The sequence below is a fragment of the Elaeis guineensis genome, chromosome 3 (genome assembly GCF_000442705.2).
Source record: "Elaeis guineensis isolate ETL-2024a chromosome 3, EG11, whole genome shotgun sequence".
Taxonomy (NCBI): Eukaryota; Viridiplantae; Streptophyta; class Magnoliopsida; order Arecales; family Arecaceae; genus Elaeis; species Elaeis guineensis.
In genome coordinates, this window is record NC_025995.2 from 113,633,885 (window position 1) to 113,653,938 (window position 20,054).

General features: G+C 49.5%; 1 protein-coding gene across 4 annotated transcripts in view; it reads right to left on the reverse strand.

Moving 5' to 3' along the window:
- The window catches only part of LOC105040788 (uncharacterized), a 30,275-nt gene extending 24,588 nt beyond the window's left edge, over positions 1–5,687 (reverse strand). For 2 of the 4 annotated variants that reach the window (XM_010917479.4, XM_029263274.2), the window contains exons 1-2: positions 5,300–5,687; positions 3,610–3,682 (exon numbers count right to left, since the gene is read on the reverse strand). In XM_010917479.4, the coding sequence (XP_010915781.1) occupies positions 3,610–3,682; positions 5,300–5,520 (294 nt within the window). In that variant the 5' untranslated portion in view covers positions 5,521–5,687. Of the gene's footprint in view, positions 1–3,609; positions 3,683–4,996; positions 5,224–5,299 lie in introns of those variants that run through there. The other 2 variants (XM_073254486.1, XM_073254487.1) reach the window with 2 other exon arrangements.
- Between the last annotated feature and the right edge of the window lie 14,367 nt (positions 5,688–20,054).

Consider the following 20,054-nt stretch of genomic DNA (forward strand, 5'->3'; position numbering starts at 1 on the left):
TTTTCTATATGTGAAGTTGCTGCTAGTTAAATAAATAAATTTGGAAAATATTGCTGTTGAAGTATCTAGAATTATGCAGATGACAAAAACGAACAGAAATTCAGCAGGATAGGAGAGGAAGGTTGGATCAACTAAGCATATCCGACTACAACAACATATTCACTCTTTCCGACTAAATCATCCGGTACTCCACATGAAAATGTCATGAAAGGGAACAAAATATGACATGCAATTATTCTTTTAAAAGAAACTGATGTGACATGAATGCACCTTCTAGAAACAAATGTATGAATTTTAAAAACATAGACATGACCAAATTTAACTATTTGGTACCTCATACTTGTGGAAAAGTGATATGAGCGGCAAATATTATGTGTCAAGGCATAATATACACAAAACCCAAAAGCAATTGAAAAAAAAGGGAACAACATGCATATGGTACCCGTATCTTTACAACATAGTTGAAATTCATCTGCAATTCCACAGATACACACCCTTTCCATCCTAGAGCTACATATCTAGCATCAATACCATGTAATACTAGAAATTGATGATACATGGCAATAAGAATCAAATATAGTTGACACTTCTTACAGCCAAAATATATAAATTGTTGCATTGCTTTTTGAAATAACAAGCAATGCTTTAGTATGTGGTTCAGAGCCATAAGCAAAAGTGCAGTATATGGGTTCTAGTGATGCATATCATAACAATCCATTGCTGCAAAAATGTATGCTATTATATCTTTTCTTTTAAAAAAAAAGCATGAATTTCAGCAGCCGTCAACAATGCCTATCTATTATTGGAGAGATGTCCAAAATAGTCCATATTAGGGGCAGAAATGTTCCCTTAGTGCAGATTCATGTATATTGTCAAACAAATAACAGCACTATGGATCTTTTGATGTCAGTTCTTGCCAGATTGTCATAATGATTCACTAACTAAGATGTGGTTTGGAACAATACCACCAAAAATCATGCTATCTTCATAAGTTCAGCACATTCATTAAGAGTTTTCAATATATCACCAACCTTCAATTTTTTTTCCAGTTACATAGCACATTTACAAGTAGCATCATCCGATATAGCTTTAAATTTTTTAAGGGTAAAGATAGACCAATTGAACAGCAGATTCAGGCAAGAGGCATGGGGAGCTGCTCCTAAAAGAAATTAGGAAATTGAAGTGACAGTAAAAATAGTTTAGATGTACTGATCATAATTTTATGAGATATTAAACATCAATTTATCTTGTTTTCTTTATATAAGTAAATTTGGCAATTACATACATTATACATGGATGAAAATAAGCTACCAGTATGACTACAATCAAATCAAACTTAAATTTAATAAAACTATTATAAAGGCAAGAGCAACCACAGGTTAAGAAACAAATGATTAGAGACTAATCAAAAATCCAGATGAAACCAGTAGAACAAACTAAGGACAGCATGCAATTTATAAAACGCAAGTAAGACAAAGGCAGCTAAACAACAGGACATGTTTAATCTTATACTTACACCAACATTGTATTGCAATATTTTTACTTGGAAAAAGTTTTTCTGAACAGGAAGATGGCAATTTCGGTAGAGGGTTCACAGACCCATGCCTGTTGGTTTTTTTTTTTTTTTAATTTATATAGTGCAGCCAAATTAGCAATAGAGATGTTTGATATGCATAGTGGTATAAAATAATAAAAAACCAAGCACATAAGCAGAAACAGATAAGTAGCAACATCCAAACCAAAAATTACAAATACTAAGGGGGTGCTATGTGATGGTGATATAGTTCTTCCAAGGAATATCATACACGTGCATGCATGCAGACACAGAAGGATGGCTTAAAAATATGAACCAGTAGAGAGTGTCTAGCCTGCATTCCGTTGGAAATATTGTTGAACTTAAGATCGTGAATTCCAGATATTTGATAAAAATGACATGTTGTTCTCCTGATAAGCACTTATTAAGCCAAAGTAAATTTCCTTAAGTATGGATAAAAGCATAAATTTTGTGCATCATTCCTCTTATTTTAGTTAGAGGCCATTGTATAGTATAATATGTAATATCTAAAGATTGAAGAATCACCAAGAGAAACAACTGAATTATAAATGCATGCCGCTAATCATCAAAAGACCTTGTTTAGGAGGATAAGTGGTGCATGACCACTTTATAGAGTAGCTATTATTGTCTAGCAGCAGCATAAGATCCCTATATTGTATAAATCACCTCTTTAGCAGCCCTATAATAAGAGTTTGTGCATTAAGTACAATGTTTTATTATTATAAATGTTCTCCTGAGAAAAAGGAACAAAAAGAACATGTATTAAGATGGCACATTAGCAAAGAGAATCTACCTGTAGAACTACTACGTATATGAAAGAAAATGGAGGCATCAGTGACAAAAAAAATAGACTCCAATCCATGCTTGAAAGACTATGAAAAGCTACCCAAGCCATATGCCAATAAACTAATAGATTACTTTGCCTTGTCACAAGATTATTCCACCTTGCATTCTTCCCAAATGACAATAAAAGAATATCACTTGCTTCTTTTTTAACAAACCATCACATAGCAAGGGAATCAAATGATTGTATCTGTTTTTCCTTCCAAATGGAACAAATTTTATATATCAATGTCCTCGAAACTATTCAGATATTTCCAGAACTAACTAATTCATGTTCTCATGTGTACACTCTATAAATCGTATCAAGTGATTTCCTACTTGGACATCACAGATAGTAGGTGTTACCTTTCAAAAACCAAAGACACTGAGATATTTCCTACAATTAATAAAAAAGACAAACAAGTTTTAAGACTGTTTCTTCCACTAATAGACCAAATATTCTAGCAAAGTCTATCTCTTAACAGCTACATTTTTGCTTCATTTCCCTGATATTCCACAAATCAATAGTCTCTTAATATATCATGCATCTTCTTGTTGGATACAACTAAAAGAATATAATAGTATTATACAATCTAACAATTTAAAATACCTCATGCCTATTGTAAAGATTAGACAAGGCAGCTGTATCAAAGATACTTCTATCTCAGTGAAGTTAGAAAGTAACACTAGGAACTTCACATAGAATATGTTAAGCTTTTGCTTATTTGAATAAAGTGGACTATAATGTTCTCTTGCTAAGGCCACAATATGTCAGAATAATCTTATCCACGCAGGTCTTGTAGTTAAGATAAATCTAAAAATTCATCATATGGATGTCATCCTCGATTACATAACCATAACATATGTATATAACTTTCTGTGATATACTTGGTAGGCTGCATGGCAGATAGAAAAAATTCATGTAAAATATCACAGCTATAAAAATAATATTCCCCTTACCATTTCGTGTTATCCAGGTGGCATTTAAATCATTCTTTACAACAAAATTATTTAAAGCAAAAGCAGCTTTCAGAAATAATTTGACATTATTATATCCAAGGATGTTGCATCTACTCAACAATAAGAAAATTAACATTAAATAATTCCAATAATGTACACAAAATGCTTGCAAAAGTAATCTTTTTACAAAAAATAATATCCTTTAAAGACAAAGTGTATTTAAACAGTAAAATTTTCCCTGAAGGACTGAAATAAACTTTCACTAAATTTACCTGTTTTATTAGTGAAGGTAGACGATGAGCTATTCCAGGAATATCATTGCTTGAGAGCGCATAATCAATGCCTCTGCATTTACCAGGAATATGTAATAAAGAAGAATTTATAGGATCAGCATGACTCCTTATTAGTATGCAAAATATAATTATTGTGGCATATTGACCTTACATCTCTTTCAGTGTTAAAGAACCAACATTAAAAATATAGACAAAAGAATTATGCTGTATTGATGAACATAAATATGTTAGAAGTCAGCTTACAAGAAAAAGTAGAACATAAATACCACAAAGGACCAAAAGTACAATGGGATCTATATAAAGAAACCCACCATAAACATGAGAAAAGAAAGAGAGCACAAGAAGGGGATGTTAAAAAAACATGCACAAACAACCATACTTTGACTTTTAATATGTACCCATAGAAAAAAATATTGCAGAAATCCACAATAAGCAAGAAGTGACACCAAATTGACAATATAATCATCTAATTGAATAGTCAAAATAATCCAGCACAATCTTTTGCCCATAGGCATTGATTACATAATCTAATCTCTAGATAAAATGCAAGTTGGCTGTATATAAATTAATAGTCATCAGAAGTACATAAGCATCAATTTTCAGTACCAATATGTGCTGCAAATGTCATTACAAACATAACCTTTTTCCCATCAGTTTCCAATGGGGCTACGTAAATATATGTTCATACAAGATCTAATAAGGCACCTTTTTCTCATTTGGTCTTTCCTTTCCCTCCCTTTATTCATGCTGCTTGAGCCCTCTCCAAGATGTGCTCAAACCAATATTTGGCTATGGTCTGAACAAACCCATATTTGACTAAGGACTGAACAAATTCCAAGATCTAATGGCCAAATATTTGCACTTTTTGAGGGATCTTTTTTCAAATGATGGTGGTGAATTATGGTACACATTCAGAAATTTGACAAAGGCATCAATTTCTTGCGATGACATTAATATGAAGACATATTGATGTCATGTGGGCAACAAAACAAGTTACTTCAGTGAACAAAATTACATTCTTTTGTCATTAATAGAACTTTTCCTTCTAATCACGTAGTCGCCTCCTTGGCAGATTACTTGCGTCTGGCGATACATCTTGATCTCTGCCCTTAAAACACCTAATATTTGTATGAGGACCAGCATCAGTCATCATCTGAGCAAAAAAGACAAGGAATCTAAACAGGAGTTATACTAATCCTTCTATCATCCCCCGGCAGATTTCTTGAGTGTGGCAATAAATCTTGACGCCTACCCTTAAATGACTCCTATTTTTAGGATGACCAGGCATCAATCATTATCTGAACGAAAAAGACAAGGAATGTAAACAGAAAGAAACCATGATCACTCAAGAATCAACGGAACTTACAAGACCACAAAAGACTTGCAGCAATTTCATTCAGGAAAATCACGATCGCAATCATCATTGGCTCAAACAGTCGACAATACCAAGAATCCAATTCAAGCGAGGCATATCGCCTCAAGATTCAGAACCCCTTGCAAGTCAAGTTGAATTCCTTGTAGCGGTGATGTTACATTTCTTGGTTTTTCATCCATTATGCTTGCCAAGAATCATTAAAGGGATACCAAGAACACAGTAGAGTATCGTAAAAAGCTTGAGAAAACAAGAAAGGGCAAGAATAGTAAAAAAGCCTAAGAGTGACGATAGTACCTGGCAAGGGCAAAGTAGAGGCGGAAGAACTCGGACGGGCTCACACGGATAACTCCATTGATGTACAGGGTGAGGCGCTTCGCGACGGCCTCGAGGCGGGCGGCGTTGGCTTCCACCGCCGTCGCCACCTGCATTTGAGAGGCCACGGGCACCGCCACGGCGGGCCGCTGGGAGGGAGGAGGGGGAGGAGCGGGAGGCTGAGGAATAGCACTCGCCATCATGCCTCCTTACTCTCTTCTCCTCTCTCTCTCTCTCTCTCTCTCTCTCTTACTCTTCTTGGCTCGCTTCTCTTATCGGGAGTCGGAGGGCTTGGTAGAGGAGTCCGAGAAGGGTTTCCTTCCTCACAAAGCCTGGTCGAAGAGAAACGGTCGGAAATAGAAAGAAAAGGGAGGAGATGGTTATAATAATATAAGCAGGGAAGGCCATTGGCTTTTATCTATGGTCCGGTTCGGTCCTCACTCAGACTTGGACCCACCGTTTCTTTTGTCTTTCGGCGCAGCGGGGCATGCCAACGAACGGCCCACAGTATCAGATTGGATCGGGGCCAATTTCAGCAGGGAAAATTTGATGCATCAGTGAAGCTATCCTTGAAGCTATAACTTGAATGTCTATAAATTCACAATTTAGAAATTTGGCAGGCCGTTCTGCCCCTACTTGTTTGCCATATATTAGGCCTATTGCTCCTCCCTCAGTTGGGCATTTTCTAGACTCTTCAACTAGGTTTGAGTTCCCATTTGAGGCCACACACTGGCCCAATAATTTTGGTTGTTAGGGTTAACAAGAGGTGAGGTTATCGTAGGTGAGAGTAATTAGGGGAATGTAACACCCTCCAACTCAATTAGCTAGTATAACCATAGTAAAGGTAGAATATAAAAATTTATATGTCTTCAATATAGATATCATTCTCTTGCGAGCCACACCAAACCCTAACGAGTCACATTAATTTTGAGACAAGTGTCTTAAAGATTGTGTATCTCTATTAGCTTTCAAAATTATATTGTTCACTATGCCTATTGCACAGAACTCCCGTGAGTTGCATTAACTTGCATAAATGCTTTGAACATATTTTTATCTCTATTGCCTAGCAAATATTGTCCCATTGACAACGTCGGATGTTTTAGCTAGCACATATTGTCTCGCTATTAACTAGCTGTTCAAGTTGACATAATCATCATGCTGGTTGTTTTAGTTGGCGAATATTGTTTTGTTCCAAGTATTGGCTAATTTAACGACAAACATTGCCTTGTTCACATTGTCTATTATTTTGCCTATCAGATATTCTCTTAATTCATATTATAGCTGGTAAATATTGTCTTATTTGCAATGTCGGTCATTTTACCAAGCAAATGTTATGTTATTCATATGATCAATCTTAAAGATATGATACAATATAACTAGAACTTCATTTTTTTAAAAATATTTTCTAATCGATGATTTTATAATAATGATTTTCTAAACAAATGGAAAAATATTGGCCCACTATCCTTGAGAACGAGAGACTTAAAATTAAAAGTCTAACTAATGAGCACGGAGACTTTTTTTTGCATTCTTAAATCCATTTAATGAGAAGAATAGTTGCAACTTATGCTAGTCAAGTTAAATTAAGGACTAAGTCCTATCCACTATCTAAAGCAGATGATTGAGAGCTAAGTTACACCTGAATTCTAAATTGACGGTCCAACCCATAAGCCAAACCAACTCGACATTTTTTGAGAGATTAGAGGCTACACTAACTTGATAATTTTGGCTATTAGGGTTAATTAGAGTAAGATTACATCAGAAATAGGTGAGTGTGATTAAGGGAACATAAAACCACGACAAGGCAAAATATAAAAATGTATTTTAAACAAATATTCATCATTCTCTTGTGAGGTGCACCAAATTCTTGTGAATCATATTAACTTTTGGATAAGTATTGTTGGGGGATACCGACCGACCCCGCTCGCGACGGCTTATGATCGGATATATCCGACCGACCGACCGACCGACCGATCGACCGACGGACCGATCGACCGACCGATCGACCGACGGACCGATCGATCGAACACCATCACCGGCCGATTAACGGCCCTCTACCGACCGAGGATATGTCGGTCGGGCCGACCTTTTCCATTCTTCCGACCGACTGAATCAGGAAGTCTGATGGCCGACTCTCGCAACATGCCCGGCTGACCATCAGAGGGGTCCGAATCTCCACCCGACGCCACACAGCTGGCCACCGACCTAGGGTCGGTCGACTCCTCCAATCGCCGTACGGCTGCCGGAGACTGTCAGCCCTGACAGCAACATGCGGCACTGCCACCTAAGGGCATTATCCCGCCTAGGACATTGTCAACCCTAGTGATTTGACAGCCCCACGGCGATGTGACACTTTCACAGTGACTCTGACAGTCTACAGTGAGTTGACAATTCCTCAATTGTCCGCGTCATTAATGACGGTGCCATACCACGCTCCACTATATATATCGGGGAAGGCAACAATGCAAGGGGCCCTTGAAAAATAACAGGCTTGCACCCTCTCTCTCTCTTTCTCTCTCTCGATTGAGCTCTCTGTCTTCATTTCACTGTTGCCCAGTCACCTCTCTGACTTGACCGTCGGAGGGTCCCCGCGTCATTAATGACGGTGCCATACCACGCTCCACTATATATATCGGGGAAGGCAACAGTGCAAGGGGCCCTTGAAAAATAACAGGCTTGCACCCTCTCTCTCTCTTTCTCTCTCTCGATTGAGCTCTCTGTCTTCATTTCACTGTTGCCCAGTCACCTCTCTGACTTGACCGTCGGAGGGTCCCCGTCGGAGCCGCCTTCGGTCAGTGTGGACTTTCCTTTTTGCAGGCGCTCGTTCCCGGCGACCAGGCGATGAGGGGATTGGCCGCAACAGATTGGCGCGCCAGGAAGGGGGGGACGCAAGCATTCTCAAGCAGTAGATACTGATGATAAAGACAAGAGCTCAACGATCGAAAGTCACCGGGTCGGCGAGGCGCTCTTCCCGCCGGGAAGAGGCCTCCCCGCCACCCTCCGCGACGGAACCCAGCTCTCCGCACCCCACGGTGACCACGGAGGCGTAGATCGCGGCGATCGTACGGTAGATGACCGTGCTGACGGATGCGGTCAAAAGCCTCCAGCAACAACCGGCGGTGCGTCCGATGCCCTTCAGGAGCAGCCGCCGATGCCCGCGCCGATCTCCGTCGTCTCCGCGCGAGCGCCTGCCACAACGCTCCCACGGAGAGGAGGAGGGGCGGCCACGGCATGATGCCCGTCAATCCCAACAGCTCTCTCCTTCCCTGCTGGAACGGGCGAGGAGGGAGAAGCGACCACGAACGCCGTCCGCCTCCCTCTCGGAATCTTCTGGAGACTCCACTCCTGGGGTCTCCCAGCACCGACGGACAGACGACTACGAACGCAGGTTCGAGAAAATCGACCGTCGGCTTGCGCAGTTGCAGGTGGATGGGCAGAAGTCTTCGAACGACGTCGACTTTCAGACCGCCCAACCTCTCTCCCGACTCATTCTCGACGAACCGATTTCCAGTCAGTTCAAGATGCCGCACGTGGAGCCCTACGACGGCTCCACCGACCCAATCGACCACCTGGAGAGCTATAAAGCTCTCATGACGATTCAGGGGGCAACCGACGCTCTCTTTTGCATCGGCTTCCCCGCCACACTCCGCAAAGCTGCCAGGGCCTGGTACTCCAGTCTTCGATCGGGAAGTATCTACTCCTTCGGGCAGCTCGAGCACTCCTTCGTGGCTCACTTCAGCACCAGCCGGAAGCCGCCACGAACGTCGGACAGCCTTTTCTCCCTCAAACAGGGAGAAAATGAGACGCTCCGACACTTCATGGCACGATTCAATACGGCCACGCTTGAGGTCCGGGACCTCAACGAAGACATAGCTATCTCAGCCATGAAACGGGGGCTGAGGGCGTCCCGATTCACCTACTCCCTGGACAAGACCCTCCCCCGTACATATGCCGAATTGCTGGAGTGCGCGTACAAGTATATGCGCGCGGACGAAGGAGCCTTCGACCGACGCTCAACCGAGTTCAAGGGTCCGAAGGAAAAGCGAAGGAAGGGTCGGGACCCAGCCGAACCTAGCAGGCCCCCGACTGATGGTCGGGTCTCGCCCCCACAACGAAACCAAAAGTCGCCCCGACGGCGGACTCCAAGGCCGACGCGCCCCAGGTATGACTCTTACACTCCTCTCTCTGCTCTCCGTGCGCAGATTTTGATGGAGATCGAGGGGGAAGAGTACCTGCGACGGCCTCCGCCTTTGAAGGCAAAAGGCCTCGACCGATGAAAGTACTGCCGATTCCACCGGGGCCACGGCCACAATACCGAGCAATGCATCCAGCTTAAGGATGAGATCGAAGCTCTCATCCGCCGAGGGTATCTCGATAAATTTTGGAGGAACCCGCCGACTCGACCTGGAGCCGACCGACGACCCCCGCCGATTGAGGGAGCGACCACCAATCAGCCGACGGCCGGGGTCATCAATATGACTTCCAAACGACTCGGCCCAGGGACGTCTGCTGAAGGGGAGCCCATGAAGAAGCTGCGCCCGGACGATGTGATTACTTTTATGGAAGAAGACGTTCGGGGCATCCAGACTCCCCACGATGATGCTGTTGTTGTTTCGGCAACAATAGCAAATTATGATGTAAAAAAAAATTTTGTAGATAATGGAAGTTCGACAAATATTTTATTTTACTCGACCTTCTCCCGGATGCGACTGTCTACCGACCGACTCAAGAGGGTTTCTACGCCCTTGATAGGCTTTGCCGGGGATGCCGTCTCAACGGAAGGTGAAGTTATCCTGCCCGTGATGGTCGACTCCGAACCACGACAAAGCATGGTTCGTTTGACCTTTGTGGTCGTCCAAGTGCCTTCGACCTACAACGCCATACTTGGAAGATCCGAACTTAACGCCCTCAAGGTGATCGTCTCGACGTACCATCTCCTAGTCTGTTTTCCGACTAGGAACGGAGTCGGAGAGATGCGTGGAGACCAACAGCTCGCTCGTCGATGCTTCCAGATCTCCGTTCAGAGCGACGACTTGAGGGGCTCCCTGACGATCGACAAGCTAGATCAACGGGAGGAGGAAGAACGGGGCTCGCCGGCCGAACAACTCGTGTCAATCCCGATTGCGGAGGACCCTGACCGAAAGGTATGGGTCGGATCTCAACTACCCGACCCAGAACGGCGACGGTTGACGGAGCTGCTAACGGCCAATGCCGACGTATTTGCTTGGTCGGCAGCAGATATGTCGGGCATCCCCCTAGAGACAATAACCCACCGACTCAACATCGACCCGACGATGAGACCGGTGAGGCAGAAGAAAAGGTCCTTTGCTCCCGAAAGACAGAGGGCCATCGACGAAGAAGTGGACAAGCTGCTCGAGGCGGGCTTCATCAGAGAAGCCGCGTATCCCGATTGGCTCGCTAATATTGTCATGGTCAAGAAAGCCAACGAAAAGTGGAGGATTTGCATCGATTATACCGACCTGAATCGGGCCTGTCCAAAAGATAGCTTTCCACTTTCAAAGATTGACCAGCTGGTGGATGCGACGTCCGAATTTCGACTGCTCAGCTTCATGGACGCCTTTGCCGGGTACAACCAGATCCGGATGGCGCCTGAAGATGAGGAGCACACTGCCTTCGTGACCCCCAAGGACCTCTACTGTTATCGAGTGATGCCCTTCGGGCTGAAGAACACCGGCGCCACCTACCAACGACTTGTCGATAAGGTCTTTAAAGATCAGATCGGGCGCAACATGGAGGTATACGTGGACGACATGCTGGTGAAAAGCGTGCAGATTCTGGGTCACATTCAGGATCTCGAAGAGGCCTTCCGCACTCTACGACAACATCAAATGAAGCTGAATCCGGCTAAGTGCGCTTTTGGGGTGACCTCAGGGAAGTTTCTCGGATTCCTCGTTTCTCAGCGAGGAATTGAGGCCAACCCTGAGAAGATAAAGGCGATCATCGACATGCGTCATCCGAACACCAAGAAGGAGGTCCAGCAGCTGAACGGGAAAATCGTCGCTCTCAGCCGGTTTATTTCTCGATCAGCTGAAAGGTGCCTCCCATTTTTTAAAACTTTGCGGCAGGCGAAAGGTTTTTCTTGGTCGGATGAGTGCCAACGGGCCTTCGAAGATTTGAAGAAGTACTTGGCTTCCCCGCCGCTGCTCGTGAAGCCACAGGTCGGGGAGACCTTATATCTCTATTTGGCCACCTCCGCTGAGGCGGTCGGTTCGGTGCTCGTCCGAGAAAATGAGAGCCGAACCCATCAGCCTATCTACTATACCAGCAAAGTACTCCGCGGTGCTGAAGCCCGATATTCGGAGACGGAAAAGATGATTTTCGTCTTGACCGTCTCCGCACAACGACTCCGCCCATACTTCCAGGCTCATGCCATAGTGGTTCTCACCAACCAGCCCCTGAGGGCGATCTTGCACCGACCGGACACATCGGGATGACTGGCGAAGTGGACGATGAAGCTCAGCGAGTTCGACATACAGTACCGATCGCGGCCTGCCTTGAAGGCTCAGGTCCTTGCCGACTTCATCGCCGAGTGCCCGACCACCGACCAAGGGTCGGGAGCTGCGGACCCGGGACGAGATGCGGTCTCTGAGTCAGACCCGATCTCCACTTGGGTACTGCACATCGACGGAGCTTCAAACGCTCAGGGGAGCGGGGCTGGGTTCCTGCTCACCAACTCGGATGGGGTAGTCACCGAGTACGCCCTCCGATTCGACTTCAAAGCCTCCAACAACCAAGCCGAGTATGAAGCGCTCCTCGCCGGCTTGAGGATGGCGAGGGAGCTGAGCGTCGACAGCCTCCGGGCATTCTTCGATTCTCAGCTGATCGTGGGGCAGGTCAAAGGTGAATTCGAGGTGCGAGATCCGACCATAGCCAAATATCTCCAGAAAGTGAAGGACCTCGTAGCGTGCCTCAAGTATTTTGAAATTTTCCACATCCCTAGGTCGGAGAACGCCCAGGCCGACGCACTCTCCAGACTGGCGACTTCGGCTTTCGACTCTTTGGGTCGGACGTTCGTGGAGAACCTCGAGCAACCGAGTATCGATCGGGTCGAAGAAGTATTACAACTAGCAGCTGAACCGAGCTGGATGGATCCGATTGTCCGGTTCCTGACTGACGGGACCGGCCCTGAAGACCCCACGGAGGCCAGGCAGCTCCGATGGTCGGCCTCCCAATATGTGATCATGGATGGCCGACTCTACAAAAGGTCGTTCTCCCTTCCCTTGCTTAGGTGCTTGGGACCGACCGACGCAGACTATGCTCTCCGAGAAGTGCACGAAGGGATCTGCGGGAATCACTTGGGGGGCAAGTCTCTAGCCTACAAAGTCCTGCGACAGGGTTACTACTGGCCCACCATGAGGAAGGATGCGGCTGAGTTGGTCCGGAGGTGCGAACCTTGCCAGAAGTACGCTAACGTGCAGCATCGATTGGCCAGCCAAATCGCTCCTATTGTCGCTCCGTGGTCCTTCGCTCAGTGGGGGGTCGACATTCTCGGTCCTTTCCCTCCAGCATCGGGTCAAAGAAAGTTCATAGTTATCGCCATCGACTACTTCACCAAGTGGGTGGAGGCCGAACCCCTGGCGCAGATTACCGAACGAAAGATGGAGGACTTTGTCCAAAAATCCATCATCTTCAGGTTCGGGTTGCCGCATACCATTATCACCGACAATGGGTGGTAATTCAACAACCAAAATTTTAGAGATTTCTGCGCAAGGTTTCGCATCACGCACCGACTGACTTCAGTCGGGCACCCACAGTCCAATGGCGAAGTCGAGGTGACCAACCGGACCATACTACACGGGCTCAAAATCTGACTAAACGAAGCCAAAGGCCTCTGGGCCGACGAGCTAGGCTCCGTTCTGTGGGCTTACCGAACGACCCCCCGCATACCGACCGAGGAGTCGCCTTTCGGTTTGGCCTATGGGACGGAAGCGATGATCCCACTCGAGATCGGGCTGCCGTCTACAAGGGTCGAGCGGTATCAAGAGCCGGACAACTCTGATTGTCGGAGAGCCGACTTAGACCTCCTCCCCGAACTGCGAAACAAGGCTCAACTTCACATGGCTTCATACCGACAGAAGGTGGCTCGGTATTACAACGTCAAAGTCAGACCAAAGCTTTTCAGGCCTGGTGACTTAGTCTTGAGAAAGGCAGAGGTCTCGAAGCCCCTGGACCAAGGGAAGCTAGCTCCGAACTGGGAAGGGCCCTACACGGTGGCAGACACCTATGATCCAAGGGCCTACCGACTGGAGACTCTGGAAGGAAAACCCATTCCCCGAACATGGAACGCCGATAACCTGAAGTTGTATCATCAATGAACTTTGTACTTGTTCATTCGGAATGCGAATCCAGTTTGAAATCTCGGAGTTTTAACTCTTCGACTGACGATCGGCGCTCATCAGGGTCGAGCCCCGACGTGCCGACTCGGACTTGGTGTCCGCCTGAGACCGACGGCACCATCATCGATGATACATCGGACTCTTACAAAGACCGATATATCTACATGGATGGGAGTCACACTCCTTCGACGGTCGACGAAACATCGGACCCTTACAAGGACTGATATATCTATATTGACGGGAGTTGACACTCCTTCTACGATCGTACTTTCGGGCCAGACAATCGGCTAACCTACCGACTGAGCCCCGACCAAAGAAAGGCGGAATGCCTACGCGACTGCTCTCGCGACTTACCGACCTAGCTACGGCCAGTCGAAGGATATTCGGCTTACCACCATCTATCGCACGATGCGACCTCAGTCGCATTCATGACTCACCGACCGAGCTACGACCGGCTGGGAGATATTCGATTTATCACCGTATATCATGAGGCGCAGTGTAGATACCCGACACAAGGGTATCGGGATCCGACTTATCGGTGCTCCCCCGACTAAATGCGCCGGATGACATTCGACTGAACGCGTCGGAAGAGATCCGACTACCGAACCTTTATCCGGCGGTCGGTCGGCTTCCGACTCAACGAACGTGCCCGACTTACGACCTCGACCATCAAAGGCCGATCCAAAGTCGGGATTTGTTCTACCTTCGTGGCAGCACGAGTTGTCGAACGTCCTAACCGACCTATATGAGTTGGCAACTTACGTGTTTAGATGCATTCTACAACACATGAAAGAAAGAAAAACAGGCAGAGGGAAAAAAGTTTAAGTCCAAGACTGATTTCATTCAAGATCAAAGGAAGCTTGCAAAGTCAGGCCGAAGCCCAGTTACAAGTGTTCTGAGAAGAAAAAACAAAAGGGGTAAAAGACGACGAGGCCACGGTCATCCTTCCGAGTCAATCTCCTCGACCGATGGAAGGTCGGGGATGACTGGCGTGTCCACCGCGATCGGCACTGGGTCGACGGCCGAAGCAGGATCGTCGGTCGGCAAGGGACTGGCAGTCGGCAACGGGTCACGAGTTGCGGCCGTCTCTCCTTCGGCAGCTTGTTTCTGGACGGCCTCTCCCGCCACGGTGATGCCTGCCGACGACGGGTCGGCCATCTCTTCCGTGGCTTGGTCCTCGGCTCCCGACGGGATGACACTGCTGAGGTCCAGCTCCGGGTACAGGGCTTGGACCGCATCCTGACCGTCCTCGTACCCCACCCGGTACAACGTGAAGCCGGACTCCAATAGCTCTTCCCGGTACCGGTCGGTGGCACGGAAGTCATCCACCGCCCGACTCGCCGACTCCTTCGTCGACCTTGCTTCTGCTTCCACCCGATCAAGGGAGTCCTTCGCCGACTCCGCCTCTGCCTTGGCTATGTCGGTGTCGGCCTGGGCGATTGACAGATCCTCCTCAGCTTTGGCGAGCTTCTCCAGGCTGACCCGGAGCTGCTCGCGCTCGCCCTCGAGTTCGGCGGCAATGCCGTCACGCTGGCACCGCAGACGGGGCGCGGTTCGACCCTTGCGTTTGACTTCTTTTCGGGCCGACTTTAGCTCGGACCTGAGGCGAGAGACCTCGTCCACCAACTTTGCCTCCCGATCGGTCGACTGCTTCAGATGGTCGACCAGCATTGCCCGATCGGCTTCGACCGTCGCCGCCCTATCTTTTCAAGCCACCCGGACATTTTCGAACCTCCGGTATCCAGCTTCAAGTTCGGACATGGTGTAGATCAGCTGCCGACGTGAGCGTTTCGTCAGGAAAGCAAAATAATGAAAACATTAAGGAAAGAGGAGGCGAAGCGGAACTTACCTCGACCATGGTCGTGTAGAACGAGGATAACATCTCGGTCACTTGCCGAGACCTCAGCGCCTCCACATCGGCTGGGAGGAGGATCCCCTGGCACAGCCTCCTGGCCAGGTTGTGGTCGGCCAGCGCCGACGCCCCTTCGGGAAACTGAGCGCTGGGCGGCACAGTGCGACTCTCCGACCTCGTGTCGTCCGCGGGGTCCATCTGGGCTTTCCCCCGATCGGCCACTCCGACCAGCGGATCCGGTAGGGAGGGGATGCTCGAGTTTGACGCGGCACCCCCCGTTGCGGCTGCAGATGCCGTCGGATGATGTTCGGGTTTCCGAACGCCGTCCGACGCCAGACCTGCCGACGAAGCCGTCGATGTCCCTTCCGTCGCTTCCTCCGCCGGTCTCTCCTCCGGTTGCACAGCCGGTGCCGCGAGAGCTATAACCAGCTCCGACTGGTCGGTCGCCGACGCCTCGACGGTCGGCGCCGCTGTGGTGGGCTTCTTCGGCAGACGCGAAGGTCCTGCCCCCGATGCCGGCCTCTTCCTCGCCGCGTACTGCCGGATTTTGGCGTCGGTCGGCCTCATCCTCGGTGGCGACCCTGCGATACCGACAGAAATATTAATATTAATATAAGAACAAGAACGAAAGTCGAATGAAAAGACAACCGATGGATCGGGCGATACCTAGACGGGGGACCAAGCTCAGGCCAGCGTCATAGAGGGCTTGTTCGGTAACAAGCTCCCTCTGCTTCGGGACCGACATGTCCTTGAGTCGGTGGAAGTCCTCCCGGTCGTCCGCCTCCACCCGACTGTTCTCGTTCGCTTCGGTCCGGGGCACGCCCCAGTGAGAAGGAAAGCCCCAGGAAGAAGAAGATGAGACGAAGAAAAACTGGTTCTTCCACCCGTGGATGGACGATGGAAGACCAGTGATGAAGGAAAGACCCTTCCGGGGGTTGAAGAGCCACCACCCTCGGGCCTTAGGGTGGGGTCGGAGCACAAAAAATGTTCGGAAGAGAGAAATACGAGGGTTGGTCGGCAGAAGCTGACACAACAAGGCGAAGCTGATTATTAGTCGGACAGAGTTCGGCGTCAGTTGCGTCGGATAAAGTCCGTAATAATCCAGCAGATTTCGGACGAACTCCGGAATCGGAAGCCGAAGACCCGCGCGGAGATCTTCGACGTACAACGTCAACTGGCCCGGCGGAGGGTTGTTAACCCGACCGCCGACCCCTGGGGCGGAAAGTTGAAACTGCTCCGGGATGCGATACTGATCCCGAAGCCGATTAACGTTCGACCCCGAAAGCGAGGAAACCTCAACTTCCAGAGTCGACCGAGGGTCATCGGTCGGATTTTCCGACCGAACCCCCGAGATGGATTTCTGGCCATCGCACCAGAACCGAGGGAAAGGTGAGGCCAAAGAAGAAGAAGAAGAAGAAGAAAGAAGAGAAGACTCAAACGGAAACCACGGCTGAGGGAAGGGATCACGAACCCGAAACGGACCCTTTAAAGAGCGAAAGGGGAGGCGACTGCCGGTGACGACGGAGGGAGTACTCGGACAGAGTCTCTGCAGCAAATTATTCAGGGTGGGGCTTCGAGCGCAGGTGGTCCTATATATATAGGGCCGTTCGACGGCCGAGATGACCCCACGCCGACCGAGATCCCCCGGATGGGCGACACGTGGCGGCATCCGGGCCCTCCCTTCGGCCCGATGGATCGGCGCGCCCATCTCGGGATGGCCGCACTGCCTTCATTTAATACGGAGGACGCCGGCCCCAACCACCTCCGACACGTGGCAAGAGGGCCGTGGTTCCGAATTTAATCGCCCGCGGTGATTCGCGTTCCCGATGGGACGCCTGACAGCGCCCCGTGCTCCCAGGACCGGCGCTTGGTGGCGGTTTGCGTTCCCCAAAAGGCACCGGACCCCCGATCATCTGACACCAAATCGTCCGGCACCCGATTGCCTGACACCAAATCGTCCGGCACTCGATCACCGACGTAACACCTGACGCCGACGGGACGGGACGTCTGACACCGATGTAACACCTGACGCCAGCGAATCGCTCGGCATTTATGAGACACCTGACTCGTATCAACTCGCGGTACGGTCGGAATTTGGCCTGCGGCGAATCCACTCCTTTTCGTCCGGCGTTGCTGTCCAAATGGAGGCATCGGGCAGTGCACCGTCCGACTCAGGAGTGGAGGGGGGCAACTGTTGGGGGATACCGACCGACCCCGCTCGCGACGGCTTATGATCGGACATATCCGATCGACCGACCGACCGACCGATCGACCGATGGACCGACCGACCGATCGATCGACCGACGGACCGATCGACCGAACGCCATCACCGACCGATTAACGGCCCTCTACCGACCGAGGATATGTCGGTCGGGCCGACCTTTTCTATTCTCCTGACCGACTGAATCAGGAAGTCTGATGGCCGACTCTTGCAACATGTCCGGCTGACCATCAGAGGGGTCCGAATCTCCACCCGACGCCACACAGCTGGCCACCGACCTAGGGTCGGTCGACTCCTCCGATCGCCGTACGGCTGCCAGAGACTGTCAGCCCTGACAGCAACATGCGGCACTACCACCTAAGGGCATTATCCCGCCTAGAGCATTGTCAACCCTAGTGATTTGACAGCCCCACGGCGATGTGACACTTTCACGGCGACTTTGACAGTCTGCAGTGAGTTGACAATTCCTCAATTGTCTGCGCCATTAATGACGGCGCCATACCACGCTCCACTATATATATCGGGGAAGGCAACAGTGCAAGGGGCCCTTGAAAAACAACAGGCTTGCACCCTCTCTCTCTCTTTCTCTCTCTCGATTGAGCTCTCTGTCTTCATTTCACTGTTGCCCAGTCACCTCTCTGACTTGACCGTCGGAGGGTCCCCGTCGGAGCCGCCTCCGATCAGTGTGGACTTCCCTTTTTGCAGGTGCTCGTTCCCGACGATCAGGCGACGAGGGGATCGCCGAATCAATGGCTCGATCGTCGATCACCGAACCAACACGGCCGATCGTCGATCACCGAATCAATGGCTCGATCATCGATCGCCGAACCGATGGCCTCGGCCTCTGAAGGCAAAAGGCTCCGACCAACATGACCGATCGCCGATCGCCGAATCAATGGCTCGATCATCGATCGCCGAACCGATGGCCTCAGCCTCTGAAGGCAAAAGGCTCCGACCAACATGGCTCGATCATCGATCGCCGAATCAACGGCTCGATCATCGATCACCAAACCGACGGCCTTGATCTCTGAAGGCAAAAGGCCCCGACCAACATGGCTCGATCATCGATCGCCGAATCAATGGCTCGATCATCGATCGCCGAATCAACGGCTCGATCACCGATCACCGAACCGACGGCCTCGACCTCTGAAAGCAAAAGGCCCCGACCAATATGGCTCGATCATCGATCGCCGAATCAACGGCTCGATCACCGATCGTCAAACCGACGGCCTCGGCCTCTGAAGGCAAAAGGCCCCGACCAACATGGCTCGATTGCCGATCGTCGAATCTACGACTCCGTCGTCGGCCTGATCGTCGAATCGCCAAACCAACGGCTCAATATATGTCTCGATCGTCGAGGACACATCGGATTCTACGACGGAGATCGAAGGGGCAGAATATCTACGACGGCCCCCACCTCTGAAGGCAAAGGGCTTCGACTAATGCGGCTGGCTAACTTGCCGACTTAGCTTCGACTAAAAAGGGCAAAACACCAAGACGACCACAGTCGCATTCGCGACATACCGATCTGGTCACGACCGGTCGAAGGATATTCGGCTTGCCACCGTTTATCATACATCCCGACGCATACGTCCGACCAAGGATCGGACAATGGATATTCGACTTGCCATCGTTATCCTATCCAAATACGTCGGACGCTACTCGACTATCAGATTCTGTGGAATGATCGTGTCGACGAGCAACGTTCGGAGGTTGGCCGACCTCCGACCCGACGTGCATGCTCGACCTACAGTCGGAACGACCGATATTGGATCGTTCATTGATGTGGTCGCCAGAGTCGGGGCAAGACGAGATGGAAAACCACTCCTTTCGTTCGAAGCCGTCACCCACGTGTTCACGCGAGCCAACACGACATCGGATTCAGGAGTGGGGGGGCAACTGTTGGGATATACCGATGGACGACCCCGACGGACGACCGACGGATGACCCCGACGGACGATCCCGACGGACAACCCCGACCGACGACTCCGACGGACGATCCCGACCGACGACCGATGAACGACTCCGACGGATGACTCCGACTCTGACGGACGACCCCGACGGACGACCGACGGACGACTCCGACGGACGACCCCGACGGACGACTCCGATGGACGACCCCGACCGACCGACGACCCCGATGGACGACCCCGACTGACGACCGACGGATGACTCTGACTCCGACGGACGACCCCGACCGACGACTGATGGATGACTCCGACGGACGACTCCGACGGACGACCCGACCGATGACTCCGACGGACGACCCCGACGGACGACCCCGACGGACGACCCCGACCGACGACC